This window comes from Enoplosus armatus, chromosome 18 (genome assembly GCF_043641665.1).
Source record: "Enoplosus armatus isolate fEnoArm2 chromosome 18, fEnoArm2.hap1, whole genome shotgun sequence".
NCBI lineage: Eukaryota > Metazoa > Chordata > Actinopteri > Centrarchiformes > Enoplosidae > Enoplosus > Enoplosus armatus.
This window is the reverse complement of record NC_092197.1, coordinates 18,116,877-18,129,647: the sequence shown is the minus strand read 5'-3', so window position 1 is coordinate 18,129,647 and position 12,771 is coordinate 18,116,877. Positions and strand designations below refer to the sequence as shown.

The window sequence follows — 12,771 nt, the reverse complement described above, 5'->3', positions numbered from 1 at the left end:
TTTTCACTGCGCTGGCCAGTGGATAATTAAAAGAACACTTTCACTGCCCGTGAAATTACAATAAATTCCTATTAGCTGGGTCTAATGTACATTTTGCATATCAAGACGCAGAATATGAAACTAATTGATACACAACAAACATTATGTAGGAGTCCTATGGTCTCTGTAATAGGAGACAAAATGCCTTTTTATGGGTTTTAGTTTGAAGGTGTGGTGATTACAGTGCAAAAAAAAAAAACCACCACCTTTTCCAATTAACTTAATTCCAAAACCACATTTTCTTAAAAACAAGTGAAAACAATCTGCTAATGAGGTAGAATTATTTCACGTTCCAGCTCAAATTAACATGTTTTGAGCATTTTCCACATCATAAAGTCCTTTTCTTGACTTCATTCTGTGTTATTCCACCATACAGACTCTTTTTTTTTTTTTTGAGGAAAAGTCCTAAATTAAGTGAGCTTTTACAGTGCCTATCATCTCAACTCCACTGGCAGATGTTCTTCTTGTTTTTAGGATTTTGAAGGTTCAGTGTATTATATTGTAGTAAGTTAACTGGTTAAAGTTTGCTTTTAGTTTTCCTGTAAGTTTTGATAAAATTTATTTGGTGCATTAAATCCTAAATATTTACATAAAGTAAAAAAACTAATGAGCATTTTTCATATATCATTGTTTTCATGTTCTTTTCTTAAAACAAAAACATTCAAACAGAGTGAAGTCGAGGGATGAAACCCGTCTCTCCTCCTGTTTTCTATTTGTCCCCTCAGAGTTTGTCTCTTTGAAGCCGGACGGGACAGGTTATCTGTGACCTTGTCCCTTTTGTTGAACAGACAATGCGAGCTTGTCGGGCCATTAGTTTCTCTTTGTAGGTGCTCGTCTAGGTGTGATATCCGCCCTGTCGCTGCCGATACCGCAAACTCAGAATCCGCTACGGGGACAAAAGAATGCCTTCTGAGGCCGAGAGATTACTCTGAGGTGATTTACAACATTCCTTTTCGCAGTCAAAGTGGAAATCTCCAGCAAAAATGCAATTATCTCAATTATGCATCAGAATCAACTTTAATACCACAAATGAGAAGGAACAGACGGCGACAAGAGCTCTGAGGACTGATCACCGGAGAGGCTCTTGTCTGATTCATGAGAGCGTAGTACTCCCGTTTAAGTGGAGGCATCTGATTGGCGGGGAAGAGGAGAGCAGCGATTGGCTGGGGCGGTGACATATTCTGTGTCGACTCAGCGCTGGGACCTGTTACGCCAGATGCCCTCCTCTCGTCCCCTGCAATGTTTGCAGCCCCACGCACGCGATCCCTCGCTCCGCTTGGCTGCACCCTCTCATCGCATTACTTCTGCTATTCTAACTCCTCCATCAATTATGCACTAGAATAACTCCGGGCCCTGATGGAGCCAAGACATAAAAGGGGATCATCAGCACGAGCCCTCGCAGCGTCTGCCCGCGCGTTCCCACCGTGCTGCCGCCGCGGCCAGTGATACGAGCGCCAAAACGCACCAGCTCGCACGGGGCAGCGGGGATGGCGCACACCAAGAGGGGGGGGGGGGGGGGGGGTGTGAGGGTTGTGCATAAACAAACACAACACAGCTTGTGCGATCAGCATTGTGTTAGTAGGTCAATCAGGCTGCTGCTACCCAACAAAGTCCTCAAACCTTATTCCAGGGTCGTCAAATCTTATTGTTTCTTATCCAAGATCAAACAGCCGGCTCGAGCTAAACTTAGGCAGGTAGTTGGTCTTGACTTTGGATGGATTGTTTTGCACAAGAACAAACATCTGAACAGTGAAATGTGTCGTCTGTTACGAGGGCACCGGATGGATTCACTTGTCCAAGAATCAGACCAATAAAAACAGCACAGCAGTTGTCTCATTCATCTCTGAACTGAGCTGCATTAAAACACAATGTAGTAGACAGTTTCAGGAAAACAAAAAGTTATTTTGTCTACTTTAATGGTGATTTTTTTGTTTTGTTTTGATACTAGCATAAAAAAATCCCCCAGATTCAGCCTTGACAGATAAACCTGCACAGACAATGCTAAGTGATAAAGTGAGGCTAAGTGGCTGCAGAGTTCGGATGATCCTTTTAATCTTCAGCGATGCAAAATCACATGATTTCCTGCTACAACTGAGTCTTTGAAACGAAACTTTTCTCCAAACAACTGAATACTGTCAGAGCTGAAAGAACACTTCAACTTATTTTTGATACATATCAATAAAAATATCCTAATAATGTGTCTAGAAAAGAGACTAGAGAGAAAAGTTGCACTAGAATCAAGAAACGCGTGATATTAGAAAATGCGTCAAATAAGATCTGATCTGCATCGATTTAAATATTTTAACTTCACTAACAAATTCTTCAAATTCAGACTTTAAGAACTCGTTAACTGACAAAAAATGACTTCACAAGAAGGAGATTTCTTTCTTTTTTTTTTTTGCAGTAGTTGAGTGCCGCATCAGAAAAGATCAGGAAATTCTCAAGTGACATCCCAGGATTCGTAACCTACTTTTTATTCTTTGAAACAAAATGGAGTCGAATTTGGAAAATGGCTGCCTGTGCTCCCCGCTCCGCCACACACCACAGAGAAAAGGGCGAAGAGGAGGAGAAGTCGGCCACGTCTGTGGAAAGTGTGCAGGCCTTGGCAGTCTGAGATTTCAATTAATGGCCCCGCAGCTCAAGTTGTGCGATGATAACACACCAAAAAACAATTTAATCGCGGTCATTCATCAGCAAGGAAACACAGGCCAGGAAAGAATTTGTGAAAAAAGAAAAAAGGCGGCATTATGTCGACCCCTCTATTAAAGTCATGGCAGTCCTGACCTGGATTTCTCCTGGTTTGCGTGTGAAGGTTTGTCCGGGCTCTATCGTGAGATCACAAACAGCTTTTTTAATATTTCATGGGTCCCAGAGCACCGGGTGTGCTGAAATCCAACAGGAGGAAACACTTTGCGTCTCAACGGGCCCGAGAAAGGTCCCGCAAAGTCACACCAAGTTCACGGAACAACAACCGTTCTTCACACGCTGATAAATAACATTTGTTCAATATCTTTCGCCGCGGGAGTCTGACGAAACGAGCGAAAGCTCTGTTGTGGGATGTAAAAACACAGCTCCAGACCATCGTCAGATAAACCCCGCATACCCAGATGATTACACGAGACATTTGAAGCGGAGGAACAAAAGCAATTAGGCGGCAGCATTGTCTCCCACCAAAGCATGTTCTGTCTCCATCAGAGGTGTTTTGGTTTGTCTTTGTGGCTGAAAGAAAACACTGCAACTCAGGGAGCTCCATCGCCCTGTGAATCACACATGATTCACAAAGAACCTTGGGAGGAATTAGACGAAGCTGATGTGTGAGCGCATTGCCTTTTCCTAGCCAAGGTCCACACAGAAAAGCTAAAAGTCAGCAGCCATTTGAAATCAGGAAATATCGTCCTGATGAGGAAGGAGCGCATGCTTCTTTTTTTTGTTTCGTTTCAGGCCTCCCTCCAAAGCCGCAGTGACCCACATAGAGTTCCAGAAACATTCACTTGGGAGGTTTTGGCCCCCGCTGTCAAAAACGATCACATTTGCTTTTTATCAAGCATATACTTCAAGCCAATATACGTTTCAGCTGTGATCATGGCTGTGGGATTTCAATCTACTGACGTGCCAATTTTCCCATTACCCCGACTTGTCTTCAACCAGAGGTGACGACGGATCCTTCCCTGTCCGGGTCCCAGCGTCATGTAATAGACCTGCTGACATCAGCAACCACAGACTTCTAATTGACCAGTTTAAGTCCAAAATGAAGCTTAATAATCACTACAAGAGAGTTACTCACGTCTACATAATCCAAACCTGCAAGAGAAAACACTACTGATGACCGCTTTCACTCACTCCTGTTTGAGTTGACTCATCCTTTACATTTATTCTGCTTTCTGCTATGAATGCACCTTTAACATCTACACTGCACAAAATCTCCCTATTATCAAGTCATTTTGTCTGTTAAAAGTGTAGAGGAAGAAAATATACCACCGATGTAACATTATTTCCAACACAAATCGACTTTCTAGTGAGAAACATGGGCCAACAAGGCCAATTGTGATTGTAGAAAATGCCTGAAACTGGTCGATTTGTGTTGGAAACAGGTTGAAAGAGAGAACCTTAGTGCACTATAAAAAAAAGAAAAGAAAAGAAAAATAGGTTTTTAGGATTCAGTAATACACAAGAATGTCTTGGTAAGCACACAGGACAGAACATGAGAGGCCCATTCTTGCAGCTGCAGGGTTCTCTGACTTTCGGTCTTTTCGGACTAGTTTACACAGGAAGTCCACATGCACTCATTATTTTTGGTGTTGATGAGAGTGTGAAGGGACACTCGGATGGCCGAGCTCCCACCCTGCCATCTTTGACACTGCGCGATGCCCTACAAACAGCAGCAGCCTTCCCCAGCCTGTTAGCAGCTTAGTGGCTCTTTAGGACCTTTTTGGAAGCAGTTTTTAGGAGCTTTACTGCAGTCATTAGGAGCTAAGGCTGATTAATGTGAATGGTCAGGCAGGGCCTGGCTTTCTGAGAGAAGAACAGAGAGGGGTGAAGGGTCCCACAGGAAGTGTTTTGTGTCTCCACACAAAGGGAGGGCTGACCTCTTAAGCCCCTTAGAGCCTCTTTGCTAATACCCTCACCGGTGCCTACAAAGACACAGGGGATGCCATTTCACCACTCACATTTAAGCAGCATACACACACACACACACACACACACACACACACACACACACAAAAAAAAGCCCGGCCGAGATTAAAACGGCAGAAAAGTGAACCTCTGTGCAGCGGAGTGAGACTGTGAGATTAGGGCCTGAAGAGTCCCCCGCTAATCCATTGACTGCCGCGCATATCAAACACAGGATGGCAAACTCACACGGTATCTGATCTGCACACAGTGAATCTTATCTTCTTTTTTTTTTTTTGGGGGGGGGGGGGGCCTACTGAGTCACAAAAGTTTTATTTTGTCTTAAACATGTGAAATAAAAAAGTCATTTCAACCTGTTTCCCATAGCTCTCCACTTGTTTAGTGAATGTTCTGTTGCATCTTCTTTCAAGATAAAAACTCTGTTGGAAAAGAATCGTGAAACAAGTTCATTGTCGTATTGAAAACACGTTGGACAGGTTTCTAAATTCAAGTGTGATTTTTCTAGATAATCAATTGTTGCATTGTCGAAATCTCTTGTAACATGTTGACTTCTATTGGAATCTGGCTGCAGTGATCCTGCTTCACTGGCAGTTTTTTTTCATGCTTTAAGCAAAGATTTTTTTGATCCCAGTGTGTCTTGATTATGGTCTTCTTTTAAGATGCTGAGACTCAGTTCATTTATAATGGACACAAGTTTAATGCTGCGTCAGCATTAAACTTTTTCCACTCCTGCTGAGCTTAACTTTCTGGATTCAAGTGTGATATTTCTTGATTCCAGTTCAGTTGTTCAGTCTTCTTTCGAGATCCTGAGACTCGGTTCTAGAAAATTCTTGAAACAAGCTGATTTGTATCGGGAACTTGGAGAAAGGCTCAAACTGCTTGGGCAGATTTTTTTCACTTCTAAGTCAAATCTTTCAACATTTAAGTGAGACTCTTCTTGATTCTGGTGCGGTGATTCAGCTTATTCGGCCTCCAAGATACTGACAATAAATACTGTGAAATTCTTGAAACAAGCTGACTTCTATTAGAGACTGGTTTTGGTTTTTTCGCTCTTGTTACAGGAAACGAGAATGTGGGGGAAAAAAAACGGACAAAAGAAAAACGGAAATATTTGATGGAAAATTAAAAATACCAAAAGAAAAGAAAATGCACCAACTCGCAATTCAGTTATTGTGGCCGCAGTACATTTGCTGTGCCAGAATCTTGAGAGAAATCTTCGACGTAAACCAGTAAACCCGCCACACTTATGAGTAACCCCTCGTCACTAGTTCCTGTCAATCACGCCCTGACAGCCCGAGGGCCTGGCCTTATTAGTCAGAGCGTAAAGGGAGGGCTGGGGCAGCTTCTCTCTGCAGGCGGGGTCGTAGAGAGCATGAGGAATGACGGCCGTCTCCGCAGGACAACTGCTCCCCCCTCCGCAGAGAGCTTACTATATGAAACTCACAGCTTAATTGACCTGAAGGTTCAGTCTTATTAAAGTACATTCTGTGAGGTGATTCAAGTACGCCGAGTGGTAGGAAACTGACATGATATGAGAGACTGAATGTTTCCTATCCGAGAGAGAGCCTGTGAGGGGGCTTAATGCTGGGGCAGTTTGTAATAAAAATGGAAGGTAAACCTCAGATAAGAATCCTCTCATGCTCGCTTTATTGACAGTTTCTGAACCCTCTCGGCAGGAAATCACATTCACTCAGCTCTCTTTGATGCCTTTTGAGATTGACACTTCCTCAGGGTGGAAACACTGGTTCTGACCCCACCCCGGGACTCCGCGGCCTGGACACTGTTCTCCTGTCGTAGCCTTTGGCCTCTTATGCGGAAGTTTCTCTCACCCCTGCGACTGTGCTGTCCCCTCCTGTTATAATCCCCCCCCCCCCCCCCCCCCCGAGCCCCACCTCGGATAACTTATGCACACTCCCCACAACCACCTCTCCCTCTCCCGTCTCCTCCTTCTCCCAGTCTGTCTCTCTGCACAGCTAAAAGCCGGCTATGGGCCGCTGAGTACAAGCGGAAACAATAGCGGCCTTTCAGGCGCTCTGTGCCGGCGCTGGGAGAGGGCTGCGGTCCTGGGACCCAGTCAATATTTGGACGTGGATGCCTTTTTTTGTGTCCGTTTTTTAATCCAAGCGGAACCGAGCGGCAGGGAGCCGGGAAAAGGCTGAGAGGGGAAAGCGAGGGTAAACACTGGGAACAATGCAAACGGGGCAACTCACAATGCCGCTGGGAAACTATCACAACATCAGCTCGCCACCGAGTGAAAAATGGAGCATTGTTTCTTTAAGTGGAGATTAAAAAGAGAGCAGTGTAAGAAAAGCAAATAGCAGAGGTCACTCTGAGAAGAAATGTGCGCGAGTGTCCAGGCAAGGAGCTTACTCCCATTTCTGAGGTGCTACCTCAACCGAAAACAATCAAGTTTGTCCAGAAACTGAGAGAGGAAAGACTATTTGGATCATCAGGAGAGGTCTTTAGAGTCAATAACCACACTTAATATCAAACATGAACACAGGGCCCTGATTAGATTCTGTGACTGTCTTATGGAGAAATACGCTGCATCTGCTGGGGTAAAGCTTTGGATGGGCATTATCAGGGATTAAAGGAAACCCCTGGGGTGACAGTGCTCTCCCTGCATACTGGAATCCCTCTCTCCCCAGCTGTCAGGTCGTTAGTCCCACCCAATGAGGTCCTTTGATGACTAGGGGTATCAGTTTCCATGGCGTCCGAGACACAAACAGCTTGGGAGATTAGGGACGGAACTCGGCCCCGATTCTCCGCTGATCCCACCTATCAGCAACAAATAAACACCTTGGGCCACGGCAACGCCTGCGTGCCGACCATATGGGCCCGGGTGGGTTTTAATGAAGCAGCTAAATAGCTGGTGAGTAGGGAATTCGCTAATAGCTCCTTGTCAGGGCAGCAGCCATACGCTTTATACCATCGTTTGTTACCGACACAGATGACAAAGCTGACAAGGAACATCTGGGGCTCATTTTTCATACTTGAGCGTCTCCACCACGAAATGCTAGTTTTTATTTTCTACGTTTCGATTCCTTCTCTTCATTGGGATGTTTCTGTTTGACGCCACTTTCCAAAAAAAGCACACTTAATACACGCTTTATAAGCCGTAACTACATGTGTTAATACACTAATCACAGAAATGGACAAATGTTTGGATTCTTTTAATCGATCTACTTTATAAAGGGTTTTTAAGGAGTCGCTAGCGGCTTATTAATGGTTAATACATCATTTGTTAAGATCTTTGATAAGGTATTAATACGGCACTAAAATCCATTCATTAACAACTCTTTAAGATTTACAACTTTCTAGTAAGGCAAGCTTTATAGCGGGTTAGTATTTTGTCGCACGCAGAATTTTCCGTTAAATACCTACAAATAAATGTTTAGGTTTTGATAATAAAGGTTCTCACTTTGTAATAAGCCATCAACTGTGTCATTCTAATGCTACCAAGTAATTAATAAAGAGTCCCCCCACTGCAATAATCCATCAAGTGTGTGCAGTGTGAAGTGAGAGGAAGTTGTTAATAAATGGGTTTTGTTCTACATGTTCCTGCAGCGCTTTTTTCAGAAGGGAGGAGGTGGAACTGTCCGTCGGAGGGTCAACACAAAAGGCTGATCCATAAACATGAAGAAACGATGTATTAACATGAATAAATCCATTAATAACTTATAAAGTAGGCCATATTGGAGAGTGTATTGTAGATGCTGCTGGCGATACTTTGCCAATATGACCAGGGGCACTGTAGTACGGCCGCTACGTATTGCAATTCATTACAGCACAGTACAGCGCAGCTTACGCACATAACATCCCCTGACTAACGGGCCAACTGAGCAGACCAAACAATGCAAGAGATTTCACTGCAGCCTCCACGCCGAGTGAATTACATGTGACTGATAAACACCAAAATGGAACAATTATCCTTTCTGGTTCTTTTTTTTGGGGGGGGGGGATCTGGCATCAAAACCCTTCATTACATCAATTGCGTCTCAGCAGTGTCCTACTGACAAGGCTCCCCGATACTGGAGTTTCATTTAATTTCATTAAGTAGCTTATACGAGCGCAGCCACTCGCTGTCACTGTGGAAGCTTTTCAAACTCCAGGCGAGGCCGAACCATCCTCAGGGCCGTAAATCCCTCCTCCGCCGCTCAGAGTCCTAATCAGCAACAAGCATCAGCGCAGGAAGATGTTTCCCTGAGATGAAAGCATGGCAAACATGGACACACGTTTATCTAAATTACAACAAAAAAAAGAGGCTCCTTTCAGCCCCTTTGAAACAATAGAAAAACATGAAAATGTCCCCGTATTTCCATTTTTCACGACTCACTTCCCATTTCAATTCCAGAGCTCCTGTAGGGGATTTCATGAATGGCTGAGTATGGACTGCTGCTCCGGATGCCATTTTTCCCCACTTTGGTCAAATATGCAGCCGAGAAGGCAGAAGGGGGGGGGGGGGGGGGGGGGGTAAGAAAGCTCATCTGGAAGTTGGGACTGTACCTCAGCAGGTTCCCAGGGCTCCAATACTGAGCATGGTTACATTAAACAGCAGGGATCCGGGGCCCGCGAGCTTGTATCGAATACTGTTAGGTTCTGCTGCAGGTCAGGGGGGGGCCCCCAGGCTTTGAGCGCGGCCCTCTCTTACATTATACAGCCCGGGTCAGGTTTAGATTAAAGTCATGAATGAGAAAAGGAGACAGTCATTTAGAGTTACTCATTTATTTAGCCTCCATTCTGCAGAGACAAAGGCCAGGCGGGGTGCCGTGCCGGGGCCGTCACCGTGGGCCCCATGGTCGGCGGTACTGCCCCGGTTTTGACCCTGACAACGGTCCCCTCTGCGCTGCTTAACCCGCAACTCGCCTGGTTACTACAAAGTGTGTGACCCCAGCATGTGTGGATCTCTCACAAGACCGGGCACCACGCTGAGCCTTGGCCACAGCTGAAATACCCCTGTGTACCCCCTTATTGTCTGCCCCAGCGTGGGCCGGGAGGGAGGGTGGCGGTGGAGCACTTGGACGGACGGAGAGGAGGGGGGGGGGGGGGGGGGCGGGCATGGCAACCAAGAAACCCGACTTGGGAGCTGGGAACTGTTTGAAGGCCAAGAGGAAGAGAAAAAAACCAACCAACCTGCAGTGGCACGTAAAGCTGCTATCAGGCTCAGATATCTGTCTGTTAGCGGAGCAGGAACTCCACCAGCCCTTTGATGTCACCACCACCACATTTGCATTTGTATCATTAACATCCTGCCAGCTCAACTCCTCCGAAGCCCAGCAAACCAGTTTCTTCTCCCTGAGCAAATGTTCATATGAATTTCTTTTCTCTCTTTTTTTTCTGTTTTTTTTTTTCTGTTTTGACTCATGCCCCGAAAATGCAGCCCGCTGATACCAGTGATCGAAGTGTTTAGCCTCCCTGCCCAGCTGAAACAAGAGTGACACACACACACACTCCTTATATCACCATGCCACTGAGTCACTGAGGGAGGTGTCCTGACACACACACTGACACACACACACAGGAGGGAGTTTAGAAAGAGAAATGTCACCTTAGCATTTAAGCTGGAAGGATCTGGGCTCATGTGAAAGGACTTGTGATAATAATTAAAAGCAGGAAGCCACCCAGCAAGACATCCATACACTTTATCTGTAATAACAAACCACATAAACTCTAACGTGCCAACCCCCCCCCCCCCCACACACACACACACACACACACACACACACACACACAAATCTGTCAATTGTAATCGATGGCAGCGGACTGGATGCAAACTCAGCATTCTTTTCCAGCAGCGGCTGAGCCAGAGCACGCTCCCCCGGCGCGCGCGTCTCATTCTGACCCGAAACGTGGCGCAAACGCACGAAGAAGTAACGCGTAAATGGGGCGCGCGATGCTGGTGCGTAATAGCGGAGAGAGCCCGCGTGAGATGCCTCGTTTGCCCCGCCGTCAAACGGTGTGATTCACGTGCCGCTCGGCGCGCGCACCGGCGCCCACGGAGACGATTCCGATACGGAGGATTATTAAAATGTGATCACCCCGACAACAGATGGAGGTTGATGGCGGCGGAGTGCACCTCACACACACACACGCACACACACACACACACACACGCACACACACGCACACACTCCATTTATCAACCGCGTGTGAGCCGAAGAAGAGTTCCTTCAAAGCAAATGTAACAGTGCGTCACTCAACAATGACAACTACCGTAAACCGGGTCACGTCAGGGGAGGGGAGCCCCAGTGTGCCGGTGCGTCATGTCATGCTGGGCTGGCGGGCTGACGGGCTACTTACTTGGGGTTGGTCCGGTTCCAGTAGACGGCGTAGCGGTCGGACACCACCTTGGAAGCCGGGTCCTGGCCGCACACGCACATCCCAATGATGAGGGCGAGGAAGAGGACGGTTTCCACCTGCGGCATGTTTGCGCTGGAAACTCCGACCAAGCCAAATCGAGTAGAGTCCTCCCTCTGGTTCGGGATAGAGCAGTTAAATGCGGGTCCACTTCACGCGTCTTCTTCTTCTTCTTCTTTTATTAATTCCCCGCACAGACGTAGCTCCCTCCTCTGCGTTTAAAACAAAAATGAAAGCTTTAATGTCTTTTTCTTTTCTCTCTCTCTCTCTTCTGTGAAGACAGCGGCTTTGCCGTTCAGGTTTGCGGTTATGACCGTGAGGGTAAACCGACGCTCTCTCCCCTCACTTGGATGCCCCAAACACCGGTCCTCGGGCTCAACTCCGCGCAGCGCAGCGGACAGTTTCTCCAACTCGCGCCGAGGAGGCAGCGCCGCGTGCGCAGTGGCAACAATATAGAAAACAAAACAAATAAAAACAATAATCAGAGAATAAATGTCCCGCGGTGCGAAGACGGAGGTTGCAGGAGCGCAGTCCCCCCCCCCCCCCCCCTTCTTCAGAGAAAAAGAAGACTCCAACCAGCGGCTTCAGCTCCGGGTGCACCCGCGGCTGCACGAGCGCTTTCTGCCCAGCCGAACGACGACGCACGCAGTAAATAAAAAACCTCTCCGCCTCGCGGAAACGCACGCGCTCTCCGGGCTGAAACGTCCCCTGACGAGCGCCGCGAGCAGCGGTGTTGTCAGTGTGGAGGAACCAAACCAAGTCAGCGCTCCGGCTCCTGCGGCCATGCTCTCCGGGACCAACCCCCCTCCTCCCGACGCCCCCCCCCCCCTCTCTCTCTCTCTCTCCCCCCCCCCTCTCTCTCTCTCCCTCCTACTGTGCCAGCCGAGGCACGCTGCAAAAAGTGTCTCTTAGCGCCGTTGAGTCTGCCGCGGCTCCTTTTCTCAGATTGAAGTGACAAACAAACAAAACAAACAAAAAAAAAAACAACAACTTTGTGACGCTTCGCAGTTTTCACGTGCCGCACGGAACGTCCACGCACGGCAGGTCGGTGAGGAGGCAACACAATCTCGCCGAGCACGCGCAGAAAACGGACAGGTCCGTCCGGTTCACCGCACGCGGAGAGGCTGTCACAACCCACTGCACTCAGGCGGGCTCGTGGGCGCCGCCGCCGCCGCCGCAGCGCTGTCTGTTCGCTGCTGCAGACATTTCTTGCAGTGTACGGTTTCACGGTCGCTCGGTCTCATTGGCCTGGGCTTTGAATGACGGGCGTCTCGCTTACAAAAAAACAACGTCCCTCCTCCTGGGGGGATGGGAGGGGGCGGCGGGGTGGTGGTGGGGGGGAGGTTATTATCTGTGCTTCCCAGGCAGACAGATCCCAGATCATTTCACAAACGCGCTGCACAGCAAGCTGCCTTCACTGGACGACACTTCCTTTTCACTCAGTATCCCAGCGTGTCCAAGTGAAATGCTGAAACCAGTGAACGCATCTCAGCCGACAGGAGTTTTCACTTGTTCTTTGAGTGGGGGGGGGGACAACATTTCCATTCTGCAGTAAATGACCCGAGAATAGCAACACATTTTATTGACAGCACAAAAGCAAAAGCTGCTTTCATTTCTTCCAGTTTTCATGTTGTTGTTAGACATTTGTCTGACAGACATTTTAAAAAGCCTCCCTCAGGTTTCAGGGCTGTACATGCAGTACGCTGCACACCTCCAGCGTGCCGTGCAGTGGTTTGGGCTCAT

The 12,771-nt window shown here is 47.3% G+C and overlaps 1 protein-coding gene across 1 annotated transcript in view; it reads right to left on the bottom strand.

The window, feature by feature from the left end:
* efna5a (ephrin-A5a) overlaps window positions 1-11,096 on the bottom strand; it is a 63,314-nt gene extending 52,218 nt beyond the window's left edge. The window contains exon 1 of the mRNA XM_070924798.1: window positions 10,972-11,096. Coding sequence (XP_070780899.1) covers window positions 10,972-11,096 — 125 coding nt within the window. The remainder of the gene's footprint in view (window positions 1-10,971) is intronic.
* Window positions 11,097-12,771: the final 1,675 nt, after the last annotated feature.